The sequence below is a fragment of the Gymnoscopelus microlampas genome (genome assembly GCF_963454915.1).
Source record: "Gymnoscopelus microlampas genome assembly, chromosome: 9".
Taxonomy (NCBI): domain Eukaryota; kingdom Metazoa; phylum Chordata; class Actinopteri; order Myctophiformes; family Myctophidae; genus Gymnoscopelus; species Gymnoscopelus microlampas.
The window spans coordinates 5,525,547-5,543,630 of record NC_139946.1 but is presented as its reverse complement, the minus strand read 5'-3'; the positions used below and the strand labels follow the sequence as shown (position 1 = coordinate 5,543,630).

Genomic DNA, 18,084 nt, shown 5'->3' with positions numbered 1-18,084 from the left:
CTTTAACTATAACATGACATGTAGTACAGTAGGCCTATTGGATTTTCAGCCAAACAGTTAACTTTTGATTGAAACGTAGGCCTACACTCAGTGGTGTCATGGAGGCCACACAGGGTAGAACGGCGTGTGGCCAGTCATTTTTTCACACGCATGGTACGGCACCAAATGGCTACTTTGCATAACAGGTTTACAAGTGAGTATCTATAGTCATCTATAGGCTACACGCAGAGCCGGCAGACAGCATGTTGGCTTCAGTAGGGCTGCTGCCAGTATCCTATCTGCACGCAGCAATGCCTCAGCCACCATCGAAGAAGAGAAAGATACTCGTTCAAAGCAAACTTATAGTTTCAGCTCTATAATTCATGGCATTCCTTACATTTGTATTAGTTTAAAAAGACTAAAACTAAGCTAAAAAACATTTCCTTTTCAAACATGTTTCCTAATTTAAGGTACAATAAAGTGTGCGTGCCATGCGCGTGACGTCATTAAAATAATACTGTCCTGCCAGTAAAAAAATCACCATGACACTGCTGCCTACACTCACTAGCCTGATTATTAGAATGAAGCTACGTGGAGCTTCAGTCTGACATTGGCTCCAGTGTAGTCGATTACAAGGGGGAGGGGATTAGAATTGCCCTAAACCACTCGTAAGGGATCCCCACCCCCACCTCCGACTCTCATTGGACAATATATTTTGTATCGAATAAATCCCAAGTTCACATTTACAACACCAGACCAAGAGGCAGTCCACTCAGAGAGTGGGCGGGGTCTATGGTCTATGTTCTCACCTCAAACGCTGGATTATTTCTTCAAATCGACCGGATCACAGAGGTAGGCAGTATATGAGGTAATATAGGTGATTCACATCCAGGTGTTTTTATTTGATGTGATTTCTCCATTGCGACGATTTCCCATCAAAAAGTACCCACAAACACTGCTCTTTCAAACCGACAGTGTTTGTGTAGCCAGAGTTGTCTAGATTCACTCACTACTGGGATGTGAACGATCAGCGCAAATCAGTGCCCACACAACTCCCTTGTTAATACTTAATTGGCATGTATTTTCTTATTTTACTTGTTAAAAGCAATATTTTATTCAGACATGACAGTAATATGGGCAAAAAAAATGAAATGAGAAAAAAGGGAATACCTCAATTAAACATATATTTAATAGAATAAACAAATTATTTTGTAAACATTTATAAGGGGCAGCCCCTTATATACGTTCACTGAATATTGCTAGGGATACCAGAAACTGATCAATATCTATCTAATTTGAATATTCTACTGCCTGGAAAAGTTTTTTCGACTATTCGTCTCTCTCGTCTGTGAGCCATTTTGCAGTTCTTTGAAATCACCGCTTTATTTATGTCTGTGCGCTCTTGAGATGGTCGAGATGGTGCCTGTTTTTGCTTCGGTGTACAACGGCAGCGAACACAGCTGACCTACAAGCCCACACCGCGTTACATCCACAACAAGTTGTGTGCTTGCAGATCGGCTTGCGCACCGCATGCGACACCATCATACGACGGAAGTATAAGCCAAGTTTAGGGAGACGAACGTAAGAGAGGCGGAGCTACATGTTGTGGGGACTGCTGTGTGACAGACAGGCAGAGAAGAGCTCCTCTACATTAGGCTAGAGTTTACATTACTGTAATATGAAACAGCTGACAGTGTGAACAATAAATGGCAATTTACTGTACAGTAGTATTAGCCTATATTTTGGCTGTACATGAACCATTTTTGTAAAATCGATTTACTAAATATGGAGACTTCCATGAATATTGAAAAAAGAAAAGATCGGCATCCCTATGGCACGCGGCACACTCCTTAATTGTCAGTAACACATTTTACTGCCTTTAATGTTACTGTGTGTGTGTGTGTGTGTGTGTGTGTGTGTGTGTGTGTGTGTGTGTGTGTGTGTGTGTGTGTGTGTGTGTGTGTGTGTGCACATATGTGTCCAAAAAAAACATCATATCACTGTTATGTAATATGTTATCACTGTGAATTCCATCTCAGATCGTATAAAGGAGATGTTGCCCCGGTCTGTGAGGAGGATGCTTGGTCTTGGTGTGTCGCCTACACCTCGGTTTGGGCCTGTGGGTCTGGAAGGTGAGTGAGTTTAGGGAACTTTATTTGAGCCGTTTTTGATGTGACTAATTTATAATAATATTATAATTGTAAAATATTATTGTCATTATGAAAATAATGATAGTGTCAATAGAGAGGAGCATAACAACCATAACACATGTGTGTGTTCATAATGAATGAATCATCAATCCTCCTGCTGAACCTGGCAGACAGTTGCTATAAAGTGAGAACTTGGTGTTGTTAGTAATCACAGTGTTGTAGAGCTGCAACTATTGAATTGATTAGTTCAATTAACCCCTACAGTGTTACATATTTGCCTGCATTGTGATGTGATTCTCTCATCTAGACAATGAATGACTCTTTTTAATGGACACCTGCAGTGGTTGTTTAGGGTTTGAGAGTTCACCTTCCACATCAAATTATAATTCTAATCTGAAGTAGTAGACAAATGTATTTTATATGTATTTATGTATCATAATAATAAGAAGTGAACCACATCCAGGGTCTGTAATACTCTGTATTCCACAAACATCTCATAATTCACACTCCTACCATTGGGGGTCTAATAACTGCATGGCTTTCATGTGGATCTAGGACTTCATGTGGCCCGTCTGTGATGTCAGTACTGTGATGTCAGTACTGTGATGTCAGTACTGTGACATAAGTCACCTCCATAGTTTCAGCTCGATTCATTGATTTTCATTATAAACGTAATTTTTTAAAACTTTGAATATTACAGTGTATGTGATAGCAGAAATACTACAGTAGGTAATGCAGCAATTGCAGAGATGTGGAAAAGAGACATAACTGGTCTTCAGTTTAGCGTTACTACGAGAATTTACTATGAAATTGTATAGCATGGTGATTGTTGTGACAACAAGGCAGGTGATTTGTAATTGTGACTGCATGGAAACCTGACATATCACCACTGTCATACAAGGTTTGTAACAAAAACAAAATCAATGTCTAGCTAAATTATATATTTTAACAATCTTGCTGTCGAACGTTCCCATGCAACACATCTGTCCTTCCACACATCTGCTGGGAATTACTCCTAACATGTTAGATCAGCTCTTGAGCTCTCCTACATTCTGGTGGAGACAGGAGCTCCATCCTAACAAATGAATATTGACAACATGCTCCTACTCCTGTATGTAAAAACCTCATGACAGGCTTGATCAACACGGACCCCAGACTGACATCACTTCAATAAAACATTGTTCTAAAATAGTGTGAAGTGACCTTTCAGTGGCTGGTATATCTGACAGTTCACTGCCAACATCTGGGTAATCTGCTCACATGGCAGAAAAATGGGACATAAATTAACCTGAAGGTGTTGATTTCCGTTCTGTAACAACATGAAGTGAAACTGATATTTTCCTCTCTACTCAGCAGCGAGAACTGAAGATGACATTGATGAAGAAAATGAAGGCAAGTCCTCATGGTTTATATCTATAAAATGCACAAGTGACTAGTCATCTTACAATGTTTTTCTATGTATGTCTTATTTGACCCTAGCCGCCAACAAAAACAACATCAGCATTCAGGATAAATTATAGACAGCTTTCATAAAAGCTTTCATTTGATGAAATATGCATCACATATGCAGAGAATTCAAGACATATTTAGGAGGACAGGTCCTGTGCTCAGATTTCCATATAGAGACTGGTCTGATAAAATGACATTCCTCCATTAGGAACAACATTGTCAACAACAAATGTCACTTGTATTTCTGTTGGATGCAGAGCTCCTATTTAGCATCATACCCAGAGAACTGCTTCTCATTTGTTCATGGAGATAGATGACATGTGTGTTGTGTCTCTGTGTGTGGTGTGGTGTGGTGTGGTGTGGTGTGATATGTTGTGTGTGTGCTTGCATGTTTGTATCACAGAAATTCCCCTAAGAACAAGAAGTGATCCAGCAACGGTCAACAGTGATCTAGAACCTGGTATGTTTGTTTCTCTTCTGTTACGACCTGTCTATTGTTTATTATTATGTTTTTATTTTAACTGAACTTTCTTATTTGAATTGAACAGTTTCAGCAACCAGTTTCAGTCTTCTCATATTTGCCTCTTTTTCATTTGCTTCCTCTCCCCCTCTTTCCCCCTTTTCCCTTACCCCCTCTCTCTCTTCCTCTCTCAGTTGTCCCTTCTCTCTCTCTCCCCCTCCCTCTGTCCCTCTCTACAAAATAACTTGAGTTTGGTCGTGCTGTATTTTTTCTTGATCTCTCCTAAATTATGTTGTTTGACAACATGCTTCTATTGAGGGCTGCACTGGTTATTTCGTAATTGTTTGATTGACAGTCATTGACACACACAAAAATCTATCCATAAAGATTTAAAGGAGTCCAGCCCACACAGCTTAACCTCTGCATTGTCTTAATGTTTTAAAGATTCTACGTTACAGATGATAAAGACTTTTGGTTTACAACCAAAAGTGTTACTTGATTTTGCTCTTTTTATGTCAACAACACATTAAACAAGGACACTGTACTGCTCTCCTTAATGGTGTGGACTGGTATTTAAAGTTGTGGTGAAATATTTCAGTCATTTTATTTTGAAGTTTCAGTCTGAAACGGCATAGCAACCAATCAGGCGGTCCCATCCTTTCAGGCTATGGAACGCTGGAATCTCACTTACTGCAGCTGTGTGCAGCAGAGGGCTGCTTGCTGCTCACGCTGCCCAAGGGAGAGAGAGGCGGCCAGTGTGAAGCATATTTGCAACTATGTTGCAAATATGCAACTATAAAAAACTATAATTCTTCAGATACATATTCTAGTGTGCTGAGTATGTTTAAAACGATGAGATTCAAAACAGAGTAGTCTTGTAAGGTGCGAGTGGAGGAACGTGCAGCTATGGGAATCACACTGTTGAATGAAATCCAGTATCTATGTCATCACACAGTACGTTTAATATAATAATATAATGACTAAGTAATTAAGATTGTCCTTTTAGGGACTTTTTTTTTGCATCTATTGTTAGGTATGTCCAAATTACGACCACGGATATGCTCTAAAAGTGTGAAAAACGTATTTTTCATTTCACCACGTCTTTAATAGTCAGTCGTAGACTCCTCGTCCGTTTCATCTAGACGATCTACTTCCAACTTCCAGTATATATATAATATATAATTCCAGTATATATAGGTAGATTTCAAAATAAATAAAACCTGTGTTGTCTAATCACACATTAACACGTTTCCAATTGTGTAAATAAAAGAGACTTTGACGCTTCACAAATGTAAACATAACTAATTAGAATTTGGCTAAACTTCATACTGACCATAAGAAAAGCATGCGTTTGTTACTTACACAATGTAGACACTTTAGAAGTGCGTCTGCATCCTCATTCGACCTCCGTGGCAGCCGTCATATGTCGTTGTCTTAATGGATGATGTTGATTTTTTGAATGCTGAAACAATATTCATATGGCTTTGTTGCACTTGACAATGTATCATGGTCTAAATCAACACGGAAATGCTTGCAAATGTAGGATATATTTTGTCATAAAGACAAGTGACGAGTGGAATTTGACACCACTTCAGATAAACAGTTTAACCCATTAAGATCTGTGTCATTTTTAGATTTATTTGGCTATTCAAAAATAGCAGACCTACAAGCTCATAGCGCGGAGCTATGAGTGCTATGAGCAAATCCTTGAATATATATATATTTTTTTTAAAGCAAACATTTGTAACTCAAATCTTTGCTTCTGGGGATTCTACAAATGTCTTCTAAATCCTAACATTTTTTTCTTTTTCTTTTTTAATTCACAAGTTTCCTAGGGCGTTGTGGGCATCACTTCCTGTCGATTCCATAGGATATCATTGGATTTCATTGGATTTTATTGGATCAAATCGACAGGAAGTGATGCCCACAACGCCCTAGGAAACTTGTGGATATATGTGGCTATTTATCAGTAGCCTGGCATGGCCAGACTAATATCACTGTGTAGATATTAGTCTGGAATCTCTGTGTGGAACCTGCATTTCCGAGGGGCAAATTAAAAAAATGCCTCATATTTGCATACTGGGATCTGATTGGTCCCTCACAACTTCGGAGGGAGATAAATAAAATCTCTATTGAGAGGGGACAGACCTAATCTGCCAAGGTAATTTTTTTTTGCAATGGCAGATTCGTCTGGAACCAGGCTAATATATCAGTGGTTCTCAAACTTTTTCATGTCAAGGCCCCCAAAATGATATGTATTTGGTTGCGCCCCCCATCTGAAATTGTTATGTTCCAGGGACCCCCCAGAAGCAAAGATTTTAGTTAAAAATGTACATATATATTCAAAGATTTGCACAACTTTCTTTTTCAAAAATAGCATACAAGCTCATAGCACGGTGCTATGAGCTTGTATATCAGCTATTTTTGAATAGCCAAAGAAATCTAAAGTGACACAGACGAGTTCCCGGTCTTAAAGGGTTAACCGAATTCCGGGATTCGGGAACATCAATAGAATTTGTAATTTTAAAAAAACATAGATGCGATATTAATCAACATAGAGAAACTATGTGGTCTATCTTATAACTAAAATGCATATATAATTTACAGACAAGCTGTCAAAAACGGACAGCAAGTATCTCCTGCCTGCCTGTGAGCAGTCCTGTCCAGGACGCCTGTTGTAATGACAGCCGGACCTCCGTCTGGACGGTCCCGCCGCGCTGGTCCTGGATCATATAGTGCTGACCAACTTTATTGTGGATGTATTGACTTTAGAAGCCTATGTAAGCTCTATTTAAATGTATGCCATAAATCAGGGGTCTTCAACAGGGGGTCCGGGACCCCTAGGCCAAGGGTTCCCAAACTTTTCAGGCTGCGACCCTTCAAAATATTCATATTTGAAATGGGGACCCACCACCCTGATAAGCACTTGGAATTGTAGGATTTGAGGTTTTAAATTTAGTTTGACTCGGTTCCACAGATAAATATTGTGAAAATAGCCGATCTGCAAGCTCACAATGTCTCGCAATGTGAGCCGTTTTCAAATTGTTTTCCTCTTTCTTAGGTAATACAATTTGGCCAATGTTTGAATTTATAGCATAGTTTGTTGTTTGTAGAAATGGCCTTTTACTTAGTTAATATTTCTAAAAGTCTGTAAAGTGTGACTTTAGAAATGTGCAGATACCCTGTATACACTTACTGTATATTGTATGTTGTTTTGTTTACTGTTGAGTGGGAAAACAATGTTGCACATGAAGCTAATCATCTGGGGACCCCTCAAAACATTTGGGGACCTCTGGGGGTCCCGACCCCCAGTTTGGGAACCACTGACTTCTCAGAGTTACTACAGCCCAATCTTTGTGTGATAGGATTTTTATTTTTACATTAGCCACTTGAACAGTAGCATCCCTATTCTGAGATGAACTTCAGCCAAGAATAGTCGATCTACAAGCTCACAAGCCTCAACCGCTCACTTGTACATCGGCTATTTTCGGCAAAGAGGTTTAGTGTAGAGGGGGGAAAAAGCAGACTAAGTACAAAGTGAAAGGTCAAGTTTACTAAGTGTTGACGGTTTAAGTGATTAAATGTCTGAAAATACACATTAACATGAATCCAACATACACTGATGACAGGGCTGTCAAACAACTCTATGAGATCTATGGAAAAGTTTAATCTGCAACACAAGTTTATACAATATGTAGTGGGGGTCCCTGCTCCATCTCTCTCTCAGCTAAGGGGTCCTTGGCCTGAAAAACATTGAAGACCCCTGCATACAAGGCTATTAATCATGGAGTTGTAGGCTATATAGTTATAGTTATAGTTATAGTAAATATCAGCATGAGTAGGAGATTACTGCATGCTGAGAGACGGGCAGGAGAAATACACAGACTTGATCTCTGTCTATATAGCTGGATCATATACAATCTATACAAAGTCACAAACAGACCACATAGTTGCTCAATTTGTATTAGTTTTACACATAAAATCACTTAATTAAAATAAATGTGCTACTTCCATACAACATTTCAATTCTGACTGATGGCTGTCAATCACAAATGTGGTACAAATATGTGACTTGCCCACAGGCGTGAAGCGGTGAGTGGAGCAGGTGTTTTCAACCGTGAATTGCCAGTGTATCTGTACCGTTAATGTTGAGGGGGGTCCTTTGATTTGGTGTAGCCCCACTGCCCTGAGAGACCTTGACCTTGATGCAAACACAGAACCCGGAAAATGCACATACAGTATGGAGATCAACATACACTGATGTCACGTGAAATACACATACAGTATGGAGATCAACATTAACTGTTGTCACGTCAAATACACATACAGTATATGGAGATCAACATGCACTGGTGTCTGACACAACATAAACCGTGTAACAAGAAACAGATACGTCGTTTCTGATCCATAAAAATGGCTGCCTCTGATACGGGAGGCATGCGTTAATCCGACAGACCTTTTCTCCGACTATGTGGCATCCGCGTGCGGTTAGGGTTAGGGTGCGGGTTTGGTTCGGGTTTAGTATTGGAAACGTCGGAGCGCTGCGCTGTCGGAGGAATGCGCTGTCGGACTAACGTACTGCACCCCTCTGATACAGCCATATAGCCTATGGGCATATCGGTCGTAACGGCGGTGCGACGCAGATGTGAGGCCCGAACCACTAGTTTAGTAAAATAGCCCATCTACAAGCTCATAACATGGTGCGGCATGTAGATGTAGATATGCTATTTACGCTATTTGTAGTATGACAAATTATGTAGGGCTGTAGTGGTTAATCATTGTCATTTTAAATAATCTAACATCAAATGGAAGACTTTTCTGTTCAGCAGCTACAGCAGCAGACACACGATCCCTTTAACATTAGAATGATCAAGACCAAGACAAGAATGATGAGGACCATATACCATAACATGCACTTATTGATGTCCTCTGTTTTTTTGTCGTTTAGGAACTCCTGCTGCTGGGTGGCAACAACAACTCAAGTCTAATCTGAAGAATAAGTTTGAGAAAGTGTCTGAGTGGAAACAACAAGTAACGCCAACACTTCTGAATAACATCTACACAGAGCTTGACATCACAGAGGGATGGAGTGGACAGGTCAATCTGGAACATGAGGTCAGACAGATTGAAACACCATCCAGAACAGAAGCACAAATCAAATTAGAAGACATGTTTAAACCTTTAGCTGGACAAGATAAACCAGTCAGATTAGTGATGACAAAGGGAGTGGCTGGCATTGGTAAAACAGTCTTAACTCAGAAATGCTCTATAGACTGGGCAGAAGACAAAACCAACAAGGATATCCACTTCATGTTTCCATTCACTTTCCGAGAGCTGAATTTGATACTGAAGGAGAAGAAGAAATACAGTTTGGTGGAACTTATTCATCACTTGTTTGGTGAAACAAAGGAAACAGGAATCTGCAGCTTCAACAATCCCAACGTTATGTTAATCTTTGATGGTCTGGACGAGTTTCGTTCTTCTTTAAATTTTAAGCAAACTAAGATCTGGACTGATGAAACAAAGCCAACGTCAGTGGATGTTCTGCTGACAAACCTGATCAGTGGAAACCTGCTTCCCTCTGCTCGCATCTGGATAACCACACGACCTGCAGCAGCCACTCAGATCCCTAAAGAGCATGTTGACAGGGTGACAGAGGTGAGAGGGTTCAATGACCTCCAGAAGAAGGAGTACTTCACAAAGAAATTCAGTGATAAGAACCAGGCCATTACAATCTACTCACACATCGAGACATCACGTAGCCTCTACATCATGTGTCACATCCCAGTCTTCTGTTCGATCATTGCTGCAGTTCTGGAGGACATGTTGAAAAAAGTGGAGAAAGGAACACTACCAACAACCCTGACTAATATGTTCATCCACTTCATGTTGGTTCAGTCCAAACAGACACATTTGAAGTATCATGATGAAGCTCAGACACAATCTGACTGGAATCCAGGTCAGGCCATTCTGTCTTTGGGGAAACTGGCTTATAAACAGCTGGAGAAAGGCAACCTGATCTTCTATGAAGCAGACCTGAAAGAGTGTGGCATTGATATCAGAGATGCAGCAGTGTACTCAGGAGTGTTCACAGAGATGTTTAAAGAGATGGAGGGTGGGTGGCAGAAGGAAAAGGTGTTCTGCTTTGTCCATCTGAGTGTTCAGGAGTTTCTGGCTGCTCTTTATGTCTTTGTCTCTTTCATCAACACCGGTGTCAACCTACTGTCAACCTCCATGTGGTCCAAGCTATTTAGATGCAAATCTAAGACAACACACCTCTACCAGAGTGCTGTAGACAAGGCTTTACAGAGTCCAAATGGACACTGGGACTTGTTCCTCCGTTTCCTGCTGGGCCTCTCATTGGAAACCAATCGGACTCTCTTACAAACACTGTTGGGACAGACAGGAAGTACGTCACATACCAATCAGGAAACAGTCGAGTACGTCAAGGAGAAGATCAGAGAGAACCCCTCTCCAGAGAGAAGCATCAATCTGTTCCACTGTCTGAATGAGCTGAATGATCATTCTCTAGAGGAAGATATCCAACAGTACCTGAGCTCAGGAAGCCTCTCCACAGAAAACCTCTCTCCTGCTCAGTGGTCATCTCTGGTCTTCATATTGCTGTCAACAGGAAAGGAGCTGGATGTGTTCGACCTGAAGAAATACTGTCCTTCAGAGGAGGCTCTTCTGGGGCTGCTGCCAGTGGTCAAAGCCTCCAATAGAGCTCTGTAGGTGAACTGATAACTGGATACATTTAATGTCATTTTCTATGTTATGTGAAAGTAAATACAAGAATTTAACTACTTAAGTCCTATAGCAAATCACAAATGGTAGAAATAGCAGATCTACTACCTGTCGCTTTGTGACTTGTTGTAGGCTTGTAAATTGTCTATTTTTGCCAAGAATGACCAAATAGCGTTAAAGTGGTACATTTTTGGAAACATTTGGGGCAGAGGTTCGGAATTGGCATCCAGGGAGTGTGTGTGCAAAGTTTTGCTACGATCAGGCCAACGGTGCCGGAGATTAGCTGTTCACAGACAGAAGGACGGACGGACAGGGTGCAAAACATACTCTCTCGCCATGCCTTCGGCCTGGTGGAGACAACTAGGCCTATACAAAGCAGACCAGTCACACAGCAGTCAATATGACCCGATAGGACCCCAGATGTACTCAGATGTTGTTAAACTGTCTTGTTTGTTAAAGTGGTTAATTGATTTGAACACTAATGTTTCTTCATGCTGAGTGGCTGTAACCTCTCCGAGAGCTGATGAAACCATTTAAAAAAAATCATTGGCACTCTTAAACTATTTCAGCTTATCCAAGAAAATTAGGAACCTTGCTCTTACATAGACTATTATACATTTTCTGTGTGCGTGCATATAAGGCAGGTGAGCCTGCTGTTTGGGAAGGCTAATATATTTGACCAACTATTATACAGTGGCCGGATGAAGTGACTGACCATGAAATAAAATGTATTGATTTAACCATGCCCCAAAAAACGCTAAATAACATTAAAAGGCTTCCGATTCAATATCAAACACATCCATTAATCAGAATGATTAGAGGGATGCATGTAAGCTCTGTCTGCCTGTTTTTCTTCCCTCGTTTATCTTTATCTGCTCATGTTCTGTATTATACATTATTGTGGTGGCTAGCTGCAATGACACACCATAATCCAGACATATCTATAATATATAATGTGCACAATAGCCAGCAGTAGCCAGGCTGTTTGAACTTTAATCATCTTGTCATGGCAGCCTACTGAATTTACCCTCTAAGTTCCATGAAATCTATTTTACTAACAGATAGACAGACAGACAGACAGACAGACAGACAGACAGACAAACAAATTAACAGAATCTGAGATAACCATAACCCCCATTCAACTGATTTTATTATTATCCTCAGAAGTAATGATAACATAATACAAATACTTACTGAAATGTTTTTCCACTATTACTAATAACTGGATATGTTTCATGTATAATGTGATGTTTCATAAAATATTAACAATGATAGAATCACTACTGTTTCTTCAGGCTGAGTGGCTGTAACCTGTCAGAGAGATGCTGTAAGCAGTTATCATCAGCTCTCAGCTCCTCTGGTTTGAAAGAAATTGATCTAAGCAATAATGGTCTGGGCGATTCAGGCGTGAGGGAGCTCTGCATTGGACTGGAGAGTCCACACTGTACACTGGAGACCCTCAGGTCAGTATTCATGAACCTGTTCAACAGATGACAATTCTGGAGTAATTACACATGGAGCTTATTACTTTTCTTTTTTGGTCTGTGTGTGTGTTGGGGGGCACAGACAATACTATATAGTATATCATCTGTCAAGCTGTGGAATGCAAAGACAACTTGTTAAGTTTCCCAAGTTTGGACCATTGATTCATTGAACTAGAAAAGTTTGGCCCCTTCCTATGTGAAAGCCCCCCTGTACTACAGACACTACTCGTCCCAGCTGTCCCCATCAGCTTTGACTGTAATTTGTATTGATCATGTATTTGTATACATGTAGGCAGCAATGTAGTTTTAATTCTGAAAAGGAAAAAGTCATTAGAGAATGTGTTGTGAATCCAGGCTGGTGTTTTCATTTAATAAGGAAAACAAATGATGTGTGCATGCACATGTAACATTGGTTTGAATGAATGAGTTATAGGCTAGATAGAGGAGAATAAACAAAGTTGTGAGTTATTCCCTCTTCATTTCCCACAATAAAAACGTTCAATGGTTGGGAAGAAGTTTGGAATAAATTAGTCCAATATTGGAAAATGATTGTGCTCAGTAACCTTGTCTACATGATATTAAATGACAAATGGTATACACACATTTGGGACAACAGAGAACTTGTCTGGATCACTTGCAGAGTGATTTTATGAATGACATAAACACTGACAGACAATCAAAACCATTAGAAGAACATGTGGGATGTAATCAGTGTCACCCTCTGAATGACATCAGTGAGTTGTATTTGATAGCTGTTATTACATCAGGTATATCCTACAACCAATTAACATAATTCTATATGTAACCAAATGTGGTGCAACAGGCCGCCTACTGGCCAAAATGTGGGGCATAAAAAAACAATACAAATGTATAACAATGTGTTTACAAAATACATTAACGGTGCGTAAAGCAGGAATCCCAATGACCACTGAGCAATATTTGTCCAAAGTGTGGACCAGTTGGAGCAGTGGTGTGCTGTGAGACCCTCCACAACACTGACTTAATTGGCACTGCATGGGTGTCTCTGTGGGTTCTGATAGAAAGATATTGTCTCCAATAGTTCCATATTAAAATATCCCTTTTTTGTAGATAGAAAATCAGGGAGATTGGTCAGAGTTAAATGAATGTAAACTGTGTGTGTGTGTGTGTGTGTGTGTGTGTGTGTGTGTGTGTGTGTGTGTGTGTGTGTGTGCGTGCGTGCGTGCGTGCGTGCGTGCGTGCGTGCGTGCGTGCGTGCACGCACACGTGCGCGTAGGTTGTCCAGCAGTATGATTTCAAAGAAAAGCTGTTCTTATCTGGTCTCGGCTCTGAGATCCAACTCCCATCTCAAAGTGTTGGTGTCATCAGACAAGGAGCAGGAGGTGTTTGAGTTGAAGAAATACCAAGCTTCAGAGGAGGCTCTTCTGATGCTGCTGCCAGTGGTCAAAGCCTCAAAAAGAGCTCTGTAGGTGAACTGATAACTTGATACATTTAACATAAAAGGTCATCTTTATATTACATGATATTAAATATATGATTTTATAACTTTTTTCTCTTCAGCCTGAGTGGCTGTAACCTATCAGAGAAATGCTGTGAGGCATTATCATCTGCTATCAGTTCCAAGTCCTCCATCCTGAGGGAATTGGACCTCAGCAACAACGATCTACAGGATTTGGGAATCAAAGAGCTCTCTGGTGGACTGGGGAGTCCAGACTGTAAACTGGAGACCATCAGGTCAGTATTCCTTAACCTTTTCAACCAATTTCAGCTGGTGCATGTGCATATATATTTAATGTATGATTTTATAAGTTTTTTCTCTTCACCCTGAGTGGCTGTAACCTATCAGAGAAATGCTGTGAGGCGTTATCATCTGCTATCAGTTCCAAGTCCTCCATCCTGAGGGAATTGGACCTCAGTGTGTGTGGGATTGTCACATCACAGGTTTACAGGTGTAAAGAAGAGGGTGACAATTGTTTGTGCGAGATAGAGGTAGAATAAGAGCAAGAGAGAAAGGAAACAATATAGAAACAGGTCAAAAATGTAATCAAAGAATATATATATGTACATAATACTGTTTAGATAGCATATAGTAGCAGGTATGTTTAGAACATTAGAATCACATCACATGCAGGTGTGTTCATGTCCTTTAGAATATTAACATCTGTGTGTGTGTGTGTGTGTGTGTGTGTGTGTGTGTGTGTGTGTGTGTGTGTGTGTGTGTGTGTGCGTGTGCGCGTGTGCGCGTGTGCGTGTGTGTGTCGCACTCGCACTATAGGTTGTCAGGCTGTCTGGTCACAGAGGAAGGTTGTTCTTATCTGGTCTCAGCTCTGAGATCCAACTCCCATCTCAAAGTGTTGGACTTAAACTACAATCACCTAGGAGACACTGATCAACTCTCTGCTCTACCACTGGAGGCTCTCAGGTATGGAGTGACCTGCTGCCACTCAAATGTGTTCTAGTAGGTTTAGAGTATAGACATCATACTGTGATGATGTGTAGCAATGTTTAATGTTTGATGGTGAACATTGTTATCAATCATTGTTTCTATTGTCTAGTTACAGTAGTAGAATATACAGGACTGACTTTGTCTCTCCTTCACCCTTAGTGTCGAACATGGTGGAGAGAAGAGGCTGAAACCAGGCTTGAGGAAGTGTAAGTGTGTATTCTGTTTTATTCATGAAATCAGATGAATTTAGGTGAACAGCTCATATACACAGCAGCATATGACATTAATTAATTCACATCCTACTGTGAATTAAGACGATAATAACCCCAACTATAAGACGTTGCTATTAACCAAAATTATACAGAATCTTACTTCCAGGGTTTTATTACAAATTACCAGCTTAGTATTGGGGTGAACCCCGCCCACCTGTGGTGTCCACATACTGTAGGATTCTAGAATTATACACTTAAGGTTGATATATTCATCAAGCTACTGAGTACCTACTTATCAAAGCTTTCATCGCTTCCTCTCTGAATGCAAATCCTCTGGTCTAAGAGCACACAAAACAGAAGTACTTTAATTAATGGTGGCTTCTCTCTAATGAAACAAGTGTTGATATAGGTTTAAATCAGGGGTGTCAAACTCATCTCACGGCTTTTGCCTATAATGACATGCCCAACATAGTGACTCCTCCAGGTTGAAAGTGGTTAAAGGGATAGGTTTAGGTCATATTTGAATTTGCATAATGCTATTCAATATTTTGTTTATTTCTATTGGACATGCAGTTACACATTCATATTTTGTACATTTTTATTGCATTAATTCTGCTCTCATTATTTAAACATTAAATCTGATCCTTTCTACTAGATACTTACTGAAATACTTATTTGGATTCGTAACTTTACTTGAGTACAGTTTTTGGCTACTCTACCCCCATCTGTTTATTATGAAATGTAGTCAGTGGTGGAAAGTGCATTGACTCAAGTACTGTACTTGAGTAAAATCTTGAGGTACTTTATATTTTGACTCCACTACAGTATATCTCTTGCAAATATTTTACTTTTTACTTCCCTACTAGTATTTGACAGCTTTAGCAACTACTGTAGTTACTTTGTAGATTTAGGGAACGTTTGTTTTTTATTTAAGGGGGTTTTGTTTATTTCCTTGTGGTCGGACGGTTAAGCCTGGCACACAATATATATCATAACTCTATGGGCACGCTGCACAGGATGCATGATACCCGGTCTTGCGCGTAATTCGGAAGGGATGTCTGCCATTCGAACTCTCTCTCTGTTATCTTCAAAGTCTGATTATTAATTCCTTTTGCCAGTTATCAGCCAATAATGTGTTGGAGCTACAGTAAATAATAAAGTCAACAGTCTTTCGGGAGGGAGGCTAAATGTTATACTGCCGTGTGGATTACCATGTGTCCAGTAGGCTATCAACTACCATTTCAGATCAAAGCCTTTGTTCATAAACCAAAGTGATTGAAACTTACTTGGAGTTACAAAGCGATCGATCATTTCCCCCTGAAGCCTCTTGTTTTTATATTAGCCTAATAATTAGATTCTGTGGCGGCCAGCGACAGGCTATATGTAGGCTATATGAAGCATATATGTTGAATGAATCCAACAGGATAAAGCAGGCTAAATGAAGTGCTGCGGCAGCTGTCAGTCTGTCTAATCAGCACACCTCTCGTCCTCACATCAAAAGGCATTGCTCATTCCAAATGAATATGTTAAATACAATCAATAACTGCTGAGACAGTCTCTTTGAAAAACAGAATGAACCCAACTGCTGTGAAAAGGTAGTATAGTTGTTCCTGAATTATAGCCAATAATATTTAATGAAGAGAAAAGGGCAGCTGCTGCTGTTCATTAAAATGTTGGGCTCTCACAGTTTACTGTAGAGCCCAACTGATACTGTATTTCCCGGGCCGAACTGCATACAACAGATACTGTATACACAGGGACCCCTCCAGTGTTAATTTACCGGTGACCGGTGTTAATTTAACTCTGGGAGTGTAACTAAGTGGACCCGTGACGCGTCCGTAGCGCTTTTGCACGTACAGTTCCAGTTCTCGTCCCCCACCCGCCGGCCACTCACGGCCCCGACACACACATTTAACACACACACACACACACACACGCACACACACACACACACACACACACACACACACACACACACACACACACACACACACATTTAACTAAAAAGCGTTGCTGTCTCAGTTTGTTGAAGAGAGACATTTTCATAATGCTGAATTATAGAGCTTCAGCTGATAAAGTAACTACATGTAAGAGATTGCACATAGCCTAGTCATACAGTAGCCTACAGTAGCCTACATGTGAACAACAAGCCGCTGGTTTTATTGTGTTGTACAGTATGATATAAGCATTATACAATTATTTACATTTGGAATATATTGTGACACTTCATCTGTCTCAAAAGCTAAGCATAGTTAATGTGTCTCTGTGCATGCCTGAATGCAGAGACTGCTATAAAGTACTGTGACGACAAAGATGATTATGTTTAAAATATGTATTGTACTTATATGTGGACTGAATATAATGTAATTCAGAAATACCTCAACTCTGTTATATACGTTGGCAAAGCAAAGCAGCAGTGCCGTGTTGTGGGACTGTCGGGTCGCGAATGGGTGGGAAAGGTGGGGGGGGTGGGGGGTGGCGGCGAGAACTGGAACTGTACGAGCAAAAGCAGGGACACACCCGTGACAGCCGGCCTGTGAGGGTCCATTTTGTGTTCTCTCGGGGTAACAAAAACACCAAAAAAGTCCCTTTTAAGAGCCATCCGCTATTTACTGTTCGACATAATTCCTGTTATATCGTTCATGAGCAGCAAAATCAGTTCATATTCCTCTGCAATGTGCGTTGCCTTTCCTCGTGTTGCTGCTGGTTCCTGAAACTTTTCTCTCTCTCTCCCGATATCTTAATTAGCAAGAGAATTTTAGTACCGTACGACCCACTGCGGTTACGACCTATCAAATCACTCTGGATTAAACCATTGCCTTTAACCAGGGGTGAAAGAACATGAAAGCAGCCTCTGCTTACCATCAAGGTGTGCTTTAAATCACAATGAAAGATAAACGTGGAGTTTATTTGTTTTTTGTGTTCTTGCCTACTCTGTTAGATGTGTGGGCGCTGGCATGCAGGCGGTACTCTATGCGATGTGTGTGTGATAGTGTTGAAGCGGTACTACTGTATTTGATGTGTACTTTTAAGTATTTTTACTTACTTTATTTACTTTAAAGTAATCAGCTGCAGCTGTGAGGCCGTGCTCGGACGAACACACAAACACACACGGTCTGTGTGCGCACGCACGTGTGTGTGTGTGTGTGTGTGTGTGTGTGTGTGTGTGTGTGTGTGTGTG

The 18,084-nt window shown here is 40.4% G+C and overlaps 1 protein-coding gene across 4 annotated transcripts in view; it reads left to right on the top strand.

Annotated features, from left to right (window-relative positions):
- LOC311051779 (NACHT, LRR and PYD domains-containing protein 3-like) overlaps window positions 1-18,084 on the top strand; it is a 195,864-nt gene that overhangs the window by 6,954 nt on the left and 170,826 nt on the right. The window contains exons 5-13 of one of the 4 annotated variants that reach the window (XM_084066417.1): window positions 2,019-2,111; window positions 3,483-3,521; window positions 3,982-4,038; window positions 8,987-10,766; window positions 12,078-12,245; window positions 13,522-13,710; window positions 13,806-13,979; window positions 14,521-14,667; window positions 14,851-14,897. In XM_084066417.1, coding sequence (XP_083922543.1) covers window positions 2,019-2,111; window positions 3,483-3,521; window positions 3,982-4,038; window positions 8,987-10,766; window positions 12,078-12,245; window positions 13,522-13,710; window positions 13,806-13,979; window positions 14,521-14,667; window positions 14,851-14,897 — 2,694 coding nt within the window. The remainder of the gene's footprint in view (window positions 1-2,018; window positions 2,112-3,482; window positions 3,522-3,981; window positions 4,039-8,986; window positions 10,767-12,077; window positions 12,246-13,521; window positions 13,711-13,805; window positions 13,980-14,520; window positions 14,668-14,850; window positions 14,898-18,084) is intronic. The other 3 variants (XM_084066414.1, XM_084066418.1, XM_084066415.1) reach the window with 3 other exon arrangements.